This window comes from Rhagoletis pomonella, unplaced genomic scaffold, assembly GCF_013731165.1.
Source record: "Rhagoletis pomonella isolate Grant_MI unplaced genomic scaffold, Rhpom_1.0 Rhpom_scaffold_00010, whole genome shotgun sequence".
Taxonomy (NCBI): domain Eukaryota; kingdom Metazoa; phylum Arthropoda; class Insecta; order Diptera; family Tephritidae; genus Rhagoletis; species Rhagoletis pomonella.
In genome coordinates, this window is record NW_023458564.1 from 16,787,214 (window position 1) to 16,800,773 (window position 13,560).

At 39.2% G+C, this 13,560-nt stretch overlaps 2 protein-coding genes across 8 annotated transcripts in view; both read left to right on the top strand.

The window, feature by feature from the left end:
* Nucleotides 1-13,560, top strand: part of LOC118746094 (potassium voltage-gated channel protein Shab) — a 373,750-nt gene that overhangs the window by 359,250 nt on the left and 940 nt on the right. The window lies entirely within an intron of this gene.
* LOC118746095 (ER membrane protein complex subunit 2-like) lies at nt 5,221-6,128 on the top strand (the record flags this gene model as incomplete). The annotated part of the gene is given in 3 exon segments (XM_036479869.1): nt 5,221-5,420; nt 5,497-5,905; nt 5,972-6,128. Coding segments are annotated over 3 exon segments (600 nt in total), but the record flags the coding sequence as incomplete, so codon positions are not given.

Genomic DNA, 13,560 nt, shown 5'->3' on the forward strand with positions numbered 1-13,560 from the left:
ATTGAAAAGAGACAACTAAATATAGGATAATATAATAGCGAAATCCATGGAAAAGAAAGAGAAAACTGCTCACACGCGAGACGATTATGCGTTAGATTTCTCCAGGAGGCCTATGTAAAATGATGGAAAGTTTTTGAATGTCTCACACAAACTTCTTGTAGTACTAGGCAAATATAACGCATTAGTTGACAGATAGGGGTCTTACTGGGCAGTCGCCAAATTCACTCAAGGTTCGGTACTGGTTATGTTGTGCTCAAGGTGTATTAAGCAAGGTGTGATTGACAATTCAGTGCGGCTCTCTTTTAAGGTACTATTATGTCAAAAAGTATAAACAAACGAATTAACCCTTAGTTTTGCATTTATCTTGTCAGCACTGATGCCCTAGGCTTTTATTTTGATTATAGTTTTGTTTTACTTACATTACCTGGAATATATATATTTTGTCAATAAAATAAAACTAATTGGCGCATATTCATAGTCATATTTAGTACTCAACTAAGTCGAAACTATTCTAAGTCACAACTAAAGCTATTCATAGTCGCCTTAGTTTCGACTTTTCTGGCTAAGTACCAACTTAAAATTTAATTTCGGCTGCAGCGGCAACTAAGTCGTAACTAGGAAGAAGTATTTTATCAAATTAAGGGAAAACAGACGAAATATGTAAAAATTAATTTGGTAGAGGGTGATTTTGATAATATTGAATAATCTCCAATTAAAATTTACAAAGATCGATCAATTTTAATCGGAAGATGAAATTAAATTCGTATTACAATTCGAATAAAGCTACATCACAATTTTATAATTGGAATAATTTAGATAAATTTTCAAATAATAAGTCAGTTTCACGCTAGTTCTTTTAAAGTAAATTTGTGCATAACATTTAGATATCTACTATATGTATGTTTCACAGCATGCTTTCGATAAACATCGACTTCACATCACTGCGGTTGTTCTGGCTATTTCACACAATTAACAAGAAAATGATACCTTATTCTTTTGCATAATCATGCAATGAAAATAAAAATTACATAAACGGATGATCAAACTTGACCTTATTTAATAAAAATGTAATTTTTCCGAAATATCGTAAACAAAAATCTATACATTTTCACACTCGTTTTGCTATATCGTAAACTAAGTCGAAACTACTTAGTAGAAGTCTGAAATGCGACTATGAATAGAGGTAAATTTTAAGTTGGTACTTAAATTTAAGTTGCAACTTTATTAGTTTCGACTTAGTTGCTGGACTATGAATACGCGCCATTGTTTATAAAATAGTTTTAGCTATTTTCTTGTTTTACTTGTCCAAGTTTTATGCTTTTATGCGTTTACTTTTATATAAAAATTTTTTATCCTAAACATTATTCGACAATTACAAAAGTAGGATTTTACATGTGTCCAATTTTATATGTGAGCTTAACTCTACAAATTTTGAAATAAAATGTTTTTCATGCGAAATAGTTTTCCATTAAAGACTTTGCTTCGAGCAGTTTTAAATAAGCTCTTTCATACTTGCCTGCATGGTTTTAGTTATTTCTTCACTTTCCTTGAAGTGGTTTTCACAAACGCGAGATGAATCACGTATTACAACACCACAGCTTTCTTCCCATCGGTGCCGTTTTAATTCGCAACTAGGTAGTTTAAAACATCACACTATTTTCGTGTCCTGACCTTTATTGCATACAGCGCACCGTTCAAACCTTTTGCTCCGTTTCATATTGGTTTCCTTACATTAAATATTTAAGAAAAGTCGAACGTAATTACTTATTACCCAACTTTAAATGTACTTACTTGCTCTCCTCTGCGGTTTATCTCTCAACAATTTCACGTTTATTAAGAAAATTTGCTGCTTGAAAAATTTGTGTGTAACTTTTTTTTAAACAAATTCAAATTTGAAAAAAAAATTTCATATGGGTTAAGAATTCATTTCATTTTGACATTATAGCCTGTTTCTTATGAGAGCAATGTCAAAATCAATCACACTTTGTTGAATACATTTTGGTTCTGCTGAGTACTCATTCTGGCATCGAGCTCATGAATCAAAAATCCAAGATCAGTCGGGTAGGAGAGTAGCCCGTTAAAATCGCATTTAGGAAAAAGTTTAACGATTTTGACATTAGCCGTTTGTTTACATTTCTTCGTTGTTTACAATTTGGTGGTGGCTTTTTATGCAATTTTCGCCTGTGACAACGTGTGTATACATAAGATAAAAAATAATTTAACCCAACGGCATGAGTTATAGAAGAGTTTGCATAATAAAAATGATTATTCATACGTTCAACAATTTCGCGGTTTTCTCCGTTCTCTTCGTTGTTTACTTCTTACAACAAAGTTGGCGTCGAGTATTCGGCAGCTAGAAAATAACTTTTTTCTTTCTTTTCTTCCCGCGTGATCTTGTATCTTTCGTTCATGCATCGAGCTCATGGTATCGATACTCTAAAAGTATCAGGGAAGAAGTAACGAAACTACTCAGTATCGGACTCATTAAAATACGTTTTTTGGGATACTAAAATTATTTTATTCTTCAATCGTATATCTAGTTATTTTCTGAAATTAAAACAATAGAAATTTAAATTATTTGATTTTTATTTCATTGCAGAACTTACTTTCACGTTAGAAGTAATTTTAAAGTTAAATGTACATACATACGTACATATATATATACTTTCACGAATTTCAAATTTTAATTAGAATTTTCGTAAACTTTTTGGGTATGTAATTTTGTAGCCTATTAAATTTTAGTATAATTAAGTGCATGTTTGAACTAAAAGTTAACGGTAGTAGGCTACACGTAAAGTTGAATAGGTTACATAACTGCATAACCAAAAAGTTTCTAAAAATTCTGCATTTTCGTGAACTTTGCGTAAAGTTTTATGGCCTTATTTATAAAAAATAAAAAAGGTTTATAAACTGAGAAATTTATGAAATTGTAATTTTATTAAGTTCTTTAAACTTACTTTTTTTATGAATAAGGCCATTAAATTTTAACTTATTTGGTTTATGTTATGCAACAGACTACAAGCAATTTCAGTTTAATTTAAATGATGGACAAAATTGAATGATAGTAATCCATATAAGCAAAGAAAATTGGGTTGCCAATGGCAGAAAAAATTTAAAAAGTGTGTTTTTTTAAAAAGTTTTCGATACTACCAGTACTTTGCAAAGTATCGAGTAAAATCAACAAATAAGGTATCGAATATTAAAGTACACATTTTTATACCCTCAATATCGATGCTTACTCAGTATCGATAGTATCGTTCGAGTACTAGTAGAAATGGGATACTATCGATAGTACCGCTCTCGATAGTTTTAGAAACGATAGTTGAACACATCGATAGTATCAATAGTATAATCGTCGTGAAAGGTACTGAATTAAAACGCTCTATTGCTTGAAAATTAAATAATTAATAAATGTATAAAATTTATAAATTACTTTGTAAATTAAAAAGATTATATAAATTTTTTTAAATTTGAGTGCATCAAAAAGAACTTCTTATAATAATAAAATAAACGTATTAATTTATGCGCCCTTGCATCCCCTTGAAAGCGACAGGCAAAATCTGCATTTATTTTTTATATGGCAAAATTAAATTCGGATTATGTTTGTCCCTTTTGAAGTGCAATTCGCTATAAAAATACATTTATAATACTACAAAACAAACAAAATAAAAGATATTCGTTTAAATTGACAACTCATTCTTATAAAAGTTCAACTGAGATCAAATACAGGGCGCATATCAAAATCCGGACAAGGGAAATTATTAACATTTTATCATATTATAAGAAAATAATAGCACCACAACATTTTTTAGCAGGATAGACTACTTTTTGTTTATTAAGAGCGTGTGTGAATCGGTAACAAAGTTCGCGTCGAGAAAATTTTTGACAACTATGAGGTGAATAAAATTTCAGTAGCTCATGAGGCTAGTAAAATTTTTGACAAATGCATAGAAAATTTTGACAATCGCAAAGATTGTTGATGTGTGTAATTTTTCGTTAAATGAAAGCTTAAATAGATAAATTGCAATCAACGATGGTAGATGTTTTCTTAAAATATTCATTTCACTTCAATTTGTAATATTTTATTCCAAATAAATCTGCGGTTATCAAAAATTTACTGCTGTCAAAAAATATTTCATTTCAAACAGCAGATTGGCAAAACTGTCTCACCATAGTAAAAATATTAGTGGTATTCATCTAAACCGATAACTTTATCAAGCAGATAATCTTATAAGTTTATGCACTCTGTTACATGAACGACCCACACTCTCTTTTCGTTTACTTTGGTTATAAAGCGCAGTGTCACTAACTTTATACTACTAGCACGGGGATAAAAAAATAAAAGAAACTACCTAACTAAATTGGAAAAAATTATATTTACGAGATATCTATTTAAATAAATGTACATATAACATAAAGGCTATTTATTTGAAGCAAGTTATAAGAAACAATGACAGAATGCCTGTTTGTGTACGAATTCATTTGTCACGGCTACCAAACTTTGCGAATTATCAGTGAAACAAAACAAACAGACGGGATAATAATTGAACCAGATCTCTATCAGGATCATATCGTTTTTGAATTTGCATGCAAAATTTGTATGCGGATCCCGATTATTACCTAAGAAAACATAGCTAGAGTTGCGACAGAGTTGCATTGTCTTCAGTTTATCAAGTTTATTCAGTGAAATCGCTGGATAAATTTATCAGAAATGTGTAAACGAGTTTCCATACAAATTTTGACAGTTCATTTATAAGGTTTACACAATTATAAGTTTATACGGTTTACAATGCATTTATAAGGTTTGATGAATACCCTTATTATTCAACAGCTTTCCCCATAGAACTTTGTTACCGATTCACACACGCCCTTAGTGTCTACTAATCTTTTATAAAAGTTGTACAAAACATAAAAAACTACAAAATAATTAAAAATTAAAACATTTTAATTCGAATTTCTAAAAAAATTTTGTGTAAGCAGATTTATAGCTTATTAAATTTTATTATAACTCAGTGTAAGCTTATAGTTGCTAAAAATCCCAATGATAAAACATATTTTTTTGCCGACTGTGTTGTGAATTTTCTTGCATAAAAACAATTGATGTAATGTGTAGAGATGTAAAGAAGAGGTGAAGTCTTACTAAAACCGACATCGATAGTTTTCAAAAACTATCGATTGTGTCGACAGTTTTCACCTATCGATACTATCGATATTACTATAGATAGTATCCCAGTTCTAAACCCGAGTCCTATCCCTACAGGAAGATACATAAAAGTTTTTGTTCAAGTCGATTTCGTGAACTTTTCTAAATTTAATTGAAATCGGTTATTTATTCGTTGCTATATAGTTTGTGAAATAAGGTGGATTCAAATAGAAATATTAAATTATGGCATACAACTTCAGAGAGATTAATTGGACTGGTTTGTTATAAACATAAATGATGCGGACAATAATGAAAATATACACAGTTTACTGAAGTTGCACTAATTATTTCAGATATCCGAGATCAATTCCGAAAATGGCGTGAGGATAATGACCGTCGAAGTGACGAAGTTATTCAACTGTGGGAAGCGATATTAGAAAACTGTTTTCAGAAGACTGGCAATGAGCGACATCTTATATTGGAGCAAGTAATTATTGCCGCTTTGGACACGTCACGTTTAGATATAGCAGGAAAATGTATTGAGCAACTAAGTACGGAATTTCCTGAAAGCATGCGTGTAGTAAAATTCGAAGCCATGCGCCTGGAAGCTATGCAGATGTATGATGAAGCTACTGATCTGCTCGATGAGATTATTGCCAAAGATGAAACAAATGCTGCACCTCGAAAGCGAAAAATTGCCATCCTCAAAGCAAGAGGAAAACGCACAGAAGCTATCAAAGAATTAAATGAATATCTGAAAACGTGTGTAGTAATATATATGTAAATTATTTTTGGTTGCTCATAAGCTGATTTTATTGTTTCCGAAAGGTTTATGTCTGATCAAGAAGCGTGGCAGGAATTATGTAGACTGTATTTGGCGGAGTGTGATTATTCCAAAGCTGTGTTCTGTATGGAGGAGGTTCTACTGCACAACCCACATAGTCATCTAATACACCAGCGCATTGCAGAGATACGATATACAATGGTAATATTTTTGTTCTGTGATTTTATTTTTAATGTCCAACCTAAATGTGTTCGGCCGAACATAGGCTTACTTTGCGGGGTTTTTCTTACTTTGGTTTGCTTTGCTTAATTTTAAAGGCTCTATAGTCAGTTTTTTTGTGCGAATATTGTAAAAGCAACCAGCAACTTGGTTGGAAAGCCGAGTCTGTTCCTTTAGTAGATACAGATTATTTCCACGAAATTCCACAAAAATTTCAAATAGTTTAATTGGAAAATTAATTAATTTATTTATACTATCGAATGCAGCCTTAATATTGCAAAAAAAAAACCGAGTCATGAATCGGGGTACCAATTGTTTAGTATGTAGGTGGTGGACGGTCGAAGTAAGTGAAGGTCTAAAAGAAGGCGGCAAAGTTTTACCTTGAAGTATATGAACCTGTGTAAAGGTATTGGCCCAATGCAGGCTTGCTTTGCTTGCCTCGCTTTGAGAACTGTCAAAAGTTATTTGGAATATACTAAAATGCATGAAGGCTGGCCAAATGGCAGCTTTGTTTCACTTGCTTTAAGCGCCTCAATGTTTCAAATAGGCAAATGTTTTATTTGAAAGCGTTTTGTAGGCTTTGACATAAAGGTATGTTCCCGTTCTAAATAAATTCAAACTGCTGCACCCATTTATGGACAAAAATTTGCTTACGTAATTAAAAAAATATATATATAACACAAGTAATTCAAAGTTTAATAAAAATGATCATATGTTTCCATGTTTAAAAGTTGCTAAGTCCATTTTTACAAATATTACAGGAACTTTGAATACAACATTTTGCGTGTGTAAAGCAAAGCAAAATTCCATACAAATCAAAAGGATTCGATCTTTAATTAATCCCAACGGCTTTTTACCCTCCATTCCCGGCCAACCGACACGAGGGGCGCAGTCCGCATGACGTACGGAACCTTTTTTTGAGTTTTTTGGTGCCGAGTAGTGGAAACAGGAGTTTGTTAAGTGTCGAGATCTAAAACTATTCAGCTACAGATCCAAATTCATCAGCTGATTGGATATGCTAAAGATAGTATTTCAATTATTGAGAGTGGAAATAATAGTTTTCTTTATAGTAAAAATCGAGTCCGATACGTCAAACGTGCTGGAATGACAGTTAAAATCTTGACATAAACCACGGATGGATTCGTTTAAATCAAAATTAGTTTTGCATTGCTTTAAAAATAGAGGTCGAAAGTGTCTTGACACTCGAGAAGGAACATTAAAATTTACCTCAGCCAGGATGGCCGGGCTATTAATCAAGCCTGTCATTAATTTTACGATAAATATATACCTAGCATGTCTCTACCACTTGCGAGTGTAGGCAAATTTATGAGCTTTAGACGACTTGTATAAGGGGGGAGATTGTAATCTGAATCCCAGTTAAAATTACGCAATGCAAAAATCAAGAATTGATTTTGAATTGATTCAATCCTTTCTAAATGAACTTGGTAGCGGGGAAAACCATGTGCCTTACGCTTTGAATTTACGAAACCATAAAATGATTTAGGATTGTTAATTAAATTCTTCTTAATTTTACGTAAATATGAATTATAACATTTCTTATTTAATGCAAAGTAGCTATCCCGCAAAACAGAGTACCTTAGGTAATCACTGTGTAAGCCCGTTCTTTTATACAGTTTAAAAGAGTGCGACTTTTTCTTTTTCAATTTTTTAAGCTATTTAGTGAACCATAATTGTATTGGTTCTTCATGAACAATATTACACACACATACTTTCGAAACAAATTGAAAACAGTATCATTAAAGTGCTCAACGCTACGCTCCACGTCATCTCCATATATTGGCCAAGATAACTTTGAAAGTTCTTTGTTAATTTTCCTGAAATTTGCTTTCGCAAAAACATATCTAGTACTTGAACTTGACTTATTATTATGTATTTCATTTATGATTTCGAAGCTCAACTCAAGAGCATGATGGTATGCATCTTCCGGCAAAACTAAGGGATCACACCGATTAATAGAGGCCTTCGGAACATCATCAACGTAAACGAGATCCAAGACCTTTCCAAACTTATTTGGACATATATTTATTTGTTTGAGGCAAAGTTCAGCCATTTCCTCCAGAAATACATTAGGGGTATTCTCTGAGTGTTGCAAAGCCCTTGCACGGTGCACGGATTGCACGGTTTGCAAAGCTGTCCCATACGAAAACCGGTTTTAACCATGCAATCCGTGCAATCTGTGCACCATGCAAGGGCTTTGCAAGACTCAGAGAATACCCCTATTGTAACTATCTCTAGATGAAACTGGTACAACATCGGTGTCAATGATGTTCCATGAAATGTGTGGCAGATTTAAATCGCCCAAAACAATCATAGAATCGGATGCCGTAAGCATTGCATTTACGGTCTCAAGTAAAGAAAGTAGCTGCATATATACTGATACGGCAGAATTAGGAGGGATGTAGCAAAGAGCTAAATAAATATAAGTCTTTCCAGCGTGTACACGTATACATTTAAATTCGGTATATTCATTGACAGGAAGACTAACTTCCTCGGATGGTATCGATGAATGCACCGCAAAAAGAACACCACCGCCGATTCTGCCCACGCGGTCACTCTTGTATATTTGATATTCATTTGGAAGAATTTCGGAATTAAAAATATGAGGTTTGAGCCATGTTTCGGTCAAGGAAATAATATTATAATTGCAGTCAAAACCTTTTAAATATAAGTCAGTTAATTTGGTATTCAAACCTCTAACGTTTTGATGGTAAATACTTAAATTAGACTTGCGAGTTAGTTATTTGAATCCGAATTAAGATTAGAAATTTTAGCTACGTTATTATTACTCTTATTAAGTTTATACTCAAACTCGCGAACAAACGCCCCGGTCGGCCAAAATGAACTATTTAGTAGTGAATCAAAATCTTCGGAAGCTACATCAATTTTAAAAGATGAAATATCGCGATCGTATTTAAAATTAAATTTACGAATAAATACATCTTTAGTTCTAATTTTAGTCGGTATGTATGACTTTATATCATCCGAAGAAGTATCTTTAGCAACTCTAGAGACAAATCATTCCCACGACCAAGGGCTGTTGTTTCGGCGATCTAACCCCGTTTAGGTCGGCGAAGTATCTCAGAAGTTGTTCGTCCATAGGGCTACATTCACTACGTATTCTTCTACTCAGGGCTGGCATCGAGTCAAACCCAGGGCCAGAAATCTACACCTGTTGTGTATGCCGGAGACGACTACACCACAACTCCACCTCTGTCAAGTGTAATGCCTGCGAGGGGTGGAGTCACCTTAGAGTCTGTTCAGGACTACGGACACATCGACAGTGGACCAAGTCGTACGTGGCCCGCTGTTGCTCAAACAGAGCAGCCTCCACGGCCAACCTCAGTCCACCCGAGCAGCCTCACACAGTCACCACAACACAACAACATAATAACACCACAGACCATACCATTCCCACGACAGCCGGTTCTACGTACCGGAATGACTCGGGTTTTACCCGACCAAGGGCTGTTGTTTCGGCGATCTAACCCCGTCTAGATCAGCGACACCCACCAATCATTATTCGTTCATGGAGCAATACCTTGCAGCCGGATTGCTCCGCATCCTTCTTCTCCGGGCGGGCGTAGAGCCCAACCCCGGACCTGAAATTTACTTCTGCTGTGTTTGCCAAAATCGACTCCACCCGAACTCCACTTCGGTTAGGTGCAACTCCTGCAACGGGTGGAGTCACCTAAGAACCTGCTCTGGCCTTAGGTCTCACCGGGAGTGGACCACAAACTTTGTGGCTCCCTGTTGCTCAAGCCAAATGGCACAATCAGCCTCCACGGCTACCCACTCGCGTATTGCACGGGTGCGACCCAGCACCCGAAGAGCCTGCACGGCCCCTAGAAGCTCCCCTGAGCAACAGCAAACCTCCCAACACACCCCACCCACACAACCTACCGACCGGTCCCACTCGCGAGCGCGAGCCAACCAGCAGCTACTGGTTGCCCACACCATCTGCTCCGTGTGCCAGAACAGAATATACCGGAATGTGACATCAGTCAAATGCAACACATGCCTTGGCTGGTGCCACTTCCGGCTATGTTCTGGTCTACGCACCACTCGCGAGTGGACTACAAACTACAGCGCCCCTTGCTGTAGTGCACCGCCGGCGCAGACAACAACGCCCATATCGCAGCCACCTACCATCAGGCTGCAACAGCAACTGCGTCAGGCGCAACAGGCCCAAGGTAGGCCCCACACCTCCCTCACCCCCCCGTATCGCGTCCAGCCTGCCAAGGCATATGAACGTACTCCAACTCAACTGCAACGGACTCCAGAGCAATATTGAGGAGATAGCAGTCTTCATGGGTCGGCACGGCATATTGATAGCTGCGGTCCAAGAAACGAAGTTGCACAGCAGCTCAACTCTGTTGGGTTGCGCCGCCTACAATGTGCTCCGTAAAGATCGCGAGCGAGATAATGGTGGAGGACTAGCGTTCATTCTACACCACAGTGCAGTATCGGCTAATCGAAGAAGACATCGACCCAAGGGACACTACCCTAGAATGTCAGGGCATAGCTGCCCGGTCAGGCGATGTCTAGCTCGAAATATTTAACGTGTACATACCCCCTGTCACCTGCTGCCCGGCTGGATATCTCCCTGACATAGGTGCGCTACTCAGAGGCGAAAACCGATTGCGCACCACGATCTTTGGCACTCAAGCTTGGCCAATGATCGGAGGGGAAACAGTTTGGCTGAACAGATAGACGATTCGACATTCTGCACCATGAATGACGACGCCCCCACCAGGATTGTGGGCAGCTGCAGCAGCTCGCCAGACCTAACAATTGCTAGCGCTGGTCTGATAAATAGCATATCATGGCGACCTATGCTAACGTTAGCATCAGACCATCTGCCCATAATCATCTCGATCAATAAGCCCACCGACTTTGCTCCCGCGGATCACCGAACCTACACCAACTTCAACAAAGCTGATTGGAACGGCTTCGCGGAAGTTACCGAGAGCAGCTTCGCCGTCCTCCCCACACCCACAGACGTACATGCTGGCGAACGCCAGTTCCGCAGGGTAGTCACAGCCGCAGCAGCTCGCTTCATACCGTCCGGACGTATCGCGGAAGTCCGCCCAAATTTCCCGGCTGAAGCAGCTGTACTAGCAAGTGAGCGTGACCACCTACGCCACGTCGACTCCAGGGACCCTCACTTGAGGGAACTTAATTTGGAGATTCGGCAACTGGTAAATCAACACAAGCGGACAAAGTGGGAAGAGCACTTGAAAGCCTGTAACTTCACCTCTGGTGTGAGTAAGCTCTGGTCAACCGTGAGGTCCTTGTCCAACCCGACGAAGCGTGATGACAGAGTGGAAATCTCATTCGAAGGTCACGCCTCATCGGACCCGAAGAAATGCGCGAACTATTTCAGTCGGCAATTCACACTGCATCCTTCGGTAGACTTGGGCACAAACTGCCCAACAACAATGCACCACTTGTTTTCACCAGCGGTGAAGTGAAGGGGGCCATCGGGAAGGCGAAAGCCTACAAAGCCATTGGACCCGACGGAATCTGTATGCTGATGTTGAAACATTTGGGGCCTATGGGGGTAGCATACCTCACGGAGGTCCTCAATTTGTCTATGACCACTCTCATCATTCCTGATGTGTGGAAATCAGGGAGAGTGGTCCCACTGCTGAAACCGGGGAAGCCCGCCAACAGAGGAGACTCTTATCGCCCGATAACGCTCCTTTCCCCGGTCGCGAAGACACTTGAGGCCCTGCTGCTCCCATACTTCACCTGCCACCTAACCCCAGAGAAACATCAGCACGGCTTCCGTAAAGTGCACAGCACAACAACAGCACTTAACGCCATAAACACCCAGATAACTCGAGGCCTAAATCGAAACCGCCCCTGTGAGAGAACTGTCCTAGTAGCGCTGGACTTGTCAAAGGCGTTTGACACCGTCTGCCATTCCAGTCGGCGAATTATATGAGTGGTCGACAATCATCAGTAATCTTCAGAGATCAAACCTCGAAACCAAGAAGAATAAAACAAAGGGTTTCACAAGGTGGTGTTCTCTCCCCCTTACTTTTTAACTTCTACATCTCGAAACTCCCTCAGTCACCTGAAGGAGTTTCCCTGATCTCGTACGCTGATGATTGTTCGATTTTGGCGTCTGGGAATGGAATTGATGACCTCTGCTCAAAAGTAAACGGCTATCTCTCCACCCATTCTCGCTTCTTCACTGCAAGGAGCCTAACCCTCTCCCCAACGAAATCAACGGCGACCCTCTTTACCACCTGGACGAAGGAGGTCAGGCTTGAATTAGGCATTCACGTCGACGGCACACCCATACCGACGGTGAACAACCCGAAAATTTTAGGGGTTACCTTTGAAAGCCTGCTCTCTTTCTCCGCGCACACAACCGCAGTTGTCAACAATGTACAGAGCCGCAACAAAGACAAAGAAACGTTGCTGGCAACATACAAGGCAATTGGCCGGCCGGTTCTAAATTATGCTGCGCCAGTTTGGTCGCCGGGGATTAGTGGGACGCAGTGGATGAAGCTACAAGGACGCAGTCCAGACCCACACAGACCAACCACTGGACCCAATGACGTACAGACGAGCGATCAACGACATTCATAGGGAGTCTGTCTCCACCTACCTCGACTCCCGGCCTAGGAATGTCGTTATCGGAGCCCAATCACCACCTGTGGAAGAGACGGAGCTTCAGTTACCTAGAGAGACCCGCGTTACCCTGGCTCAGTTACGGTCTGGATATTGTAGCCGCCTAAACAGCTACCTGTCCAGACTCGACCCAAACATCCCAAATGAGTGCCCGGCATGTGGAGACTCCCCCCACGACACCAACCACCTCTTCACATGCCAGCTTAATCCGACTCAACTAACACCCCTCTCCCTTTGGTCCGACCCCATCGAAACAGCTCGTTTCCTGGGCCTACCGTTAGTTGAGCTTGACGATAATGATTAAAAGTTGACCCGAAACAGGCGGGGCTTAGTAGTGCCGCTACAACAACAACAACAACAACCACAGACCATACCACAGCCACGACAGACCACATAACACAACAACCTGGACGAAGGAGGTCAGGCTACCGCTGGGGATTCACGTCGATGACACTCCAATTCCGACGGTGAACAACCCCAAAATACTCTGAGTAACATTCGACAGCCTGCTCTCCTTCTCTGCGCACGCAACCGCTATTGTCAATAAAGTACAGAGCCGCAACAAGGTCCTCAAGTCGCTAGCCGGCAGTACTTGGGGCAAAGACGAAGAAACGTTGCTGGCAACATAAAAGGCAATAGGCCGGCCCGTTTTGAACTACGCAGCGCCAGTGTGGTCGCCGGGGACTAGTAGGATGCAGTGGACGAAGCTACAGACTGTACAGAACACCGCACTTAGGACAGCGACAGGCTG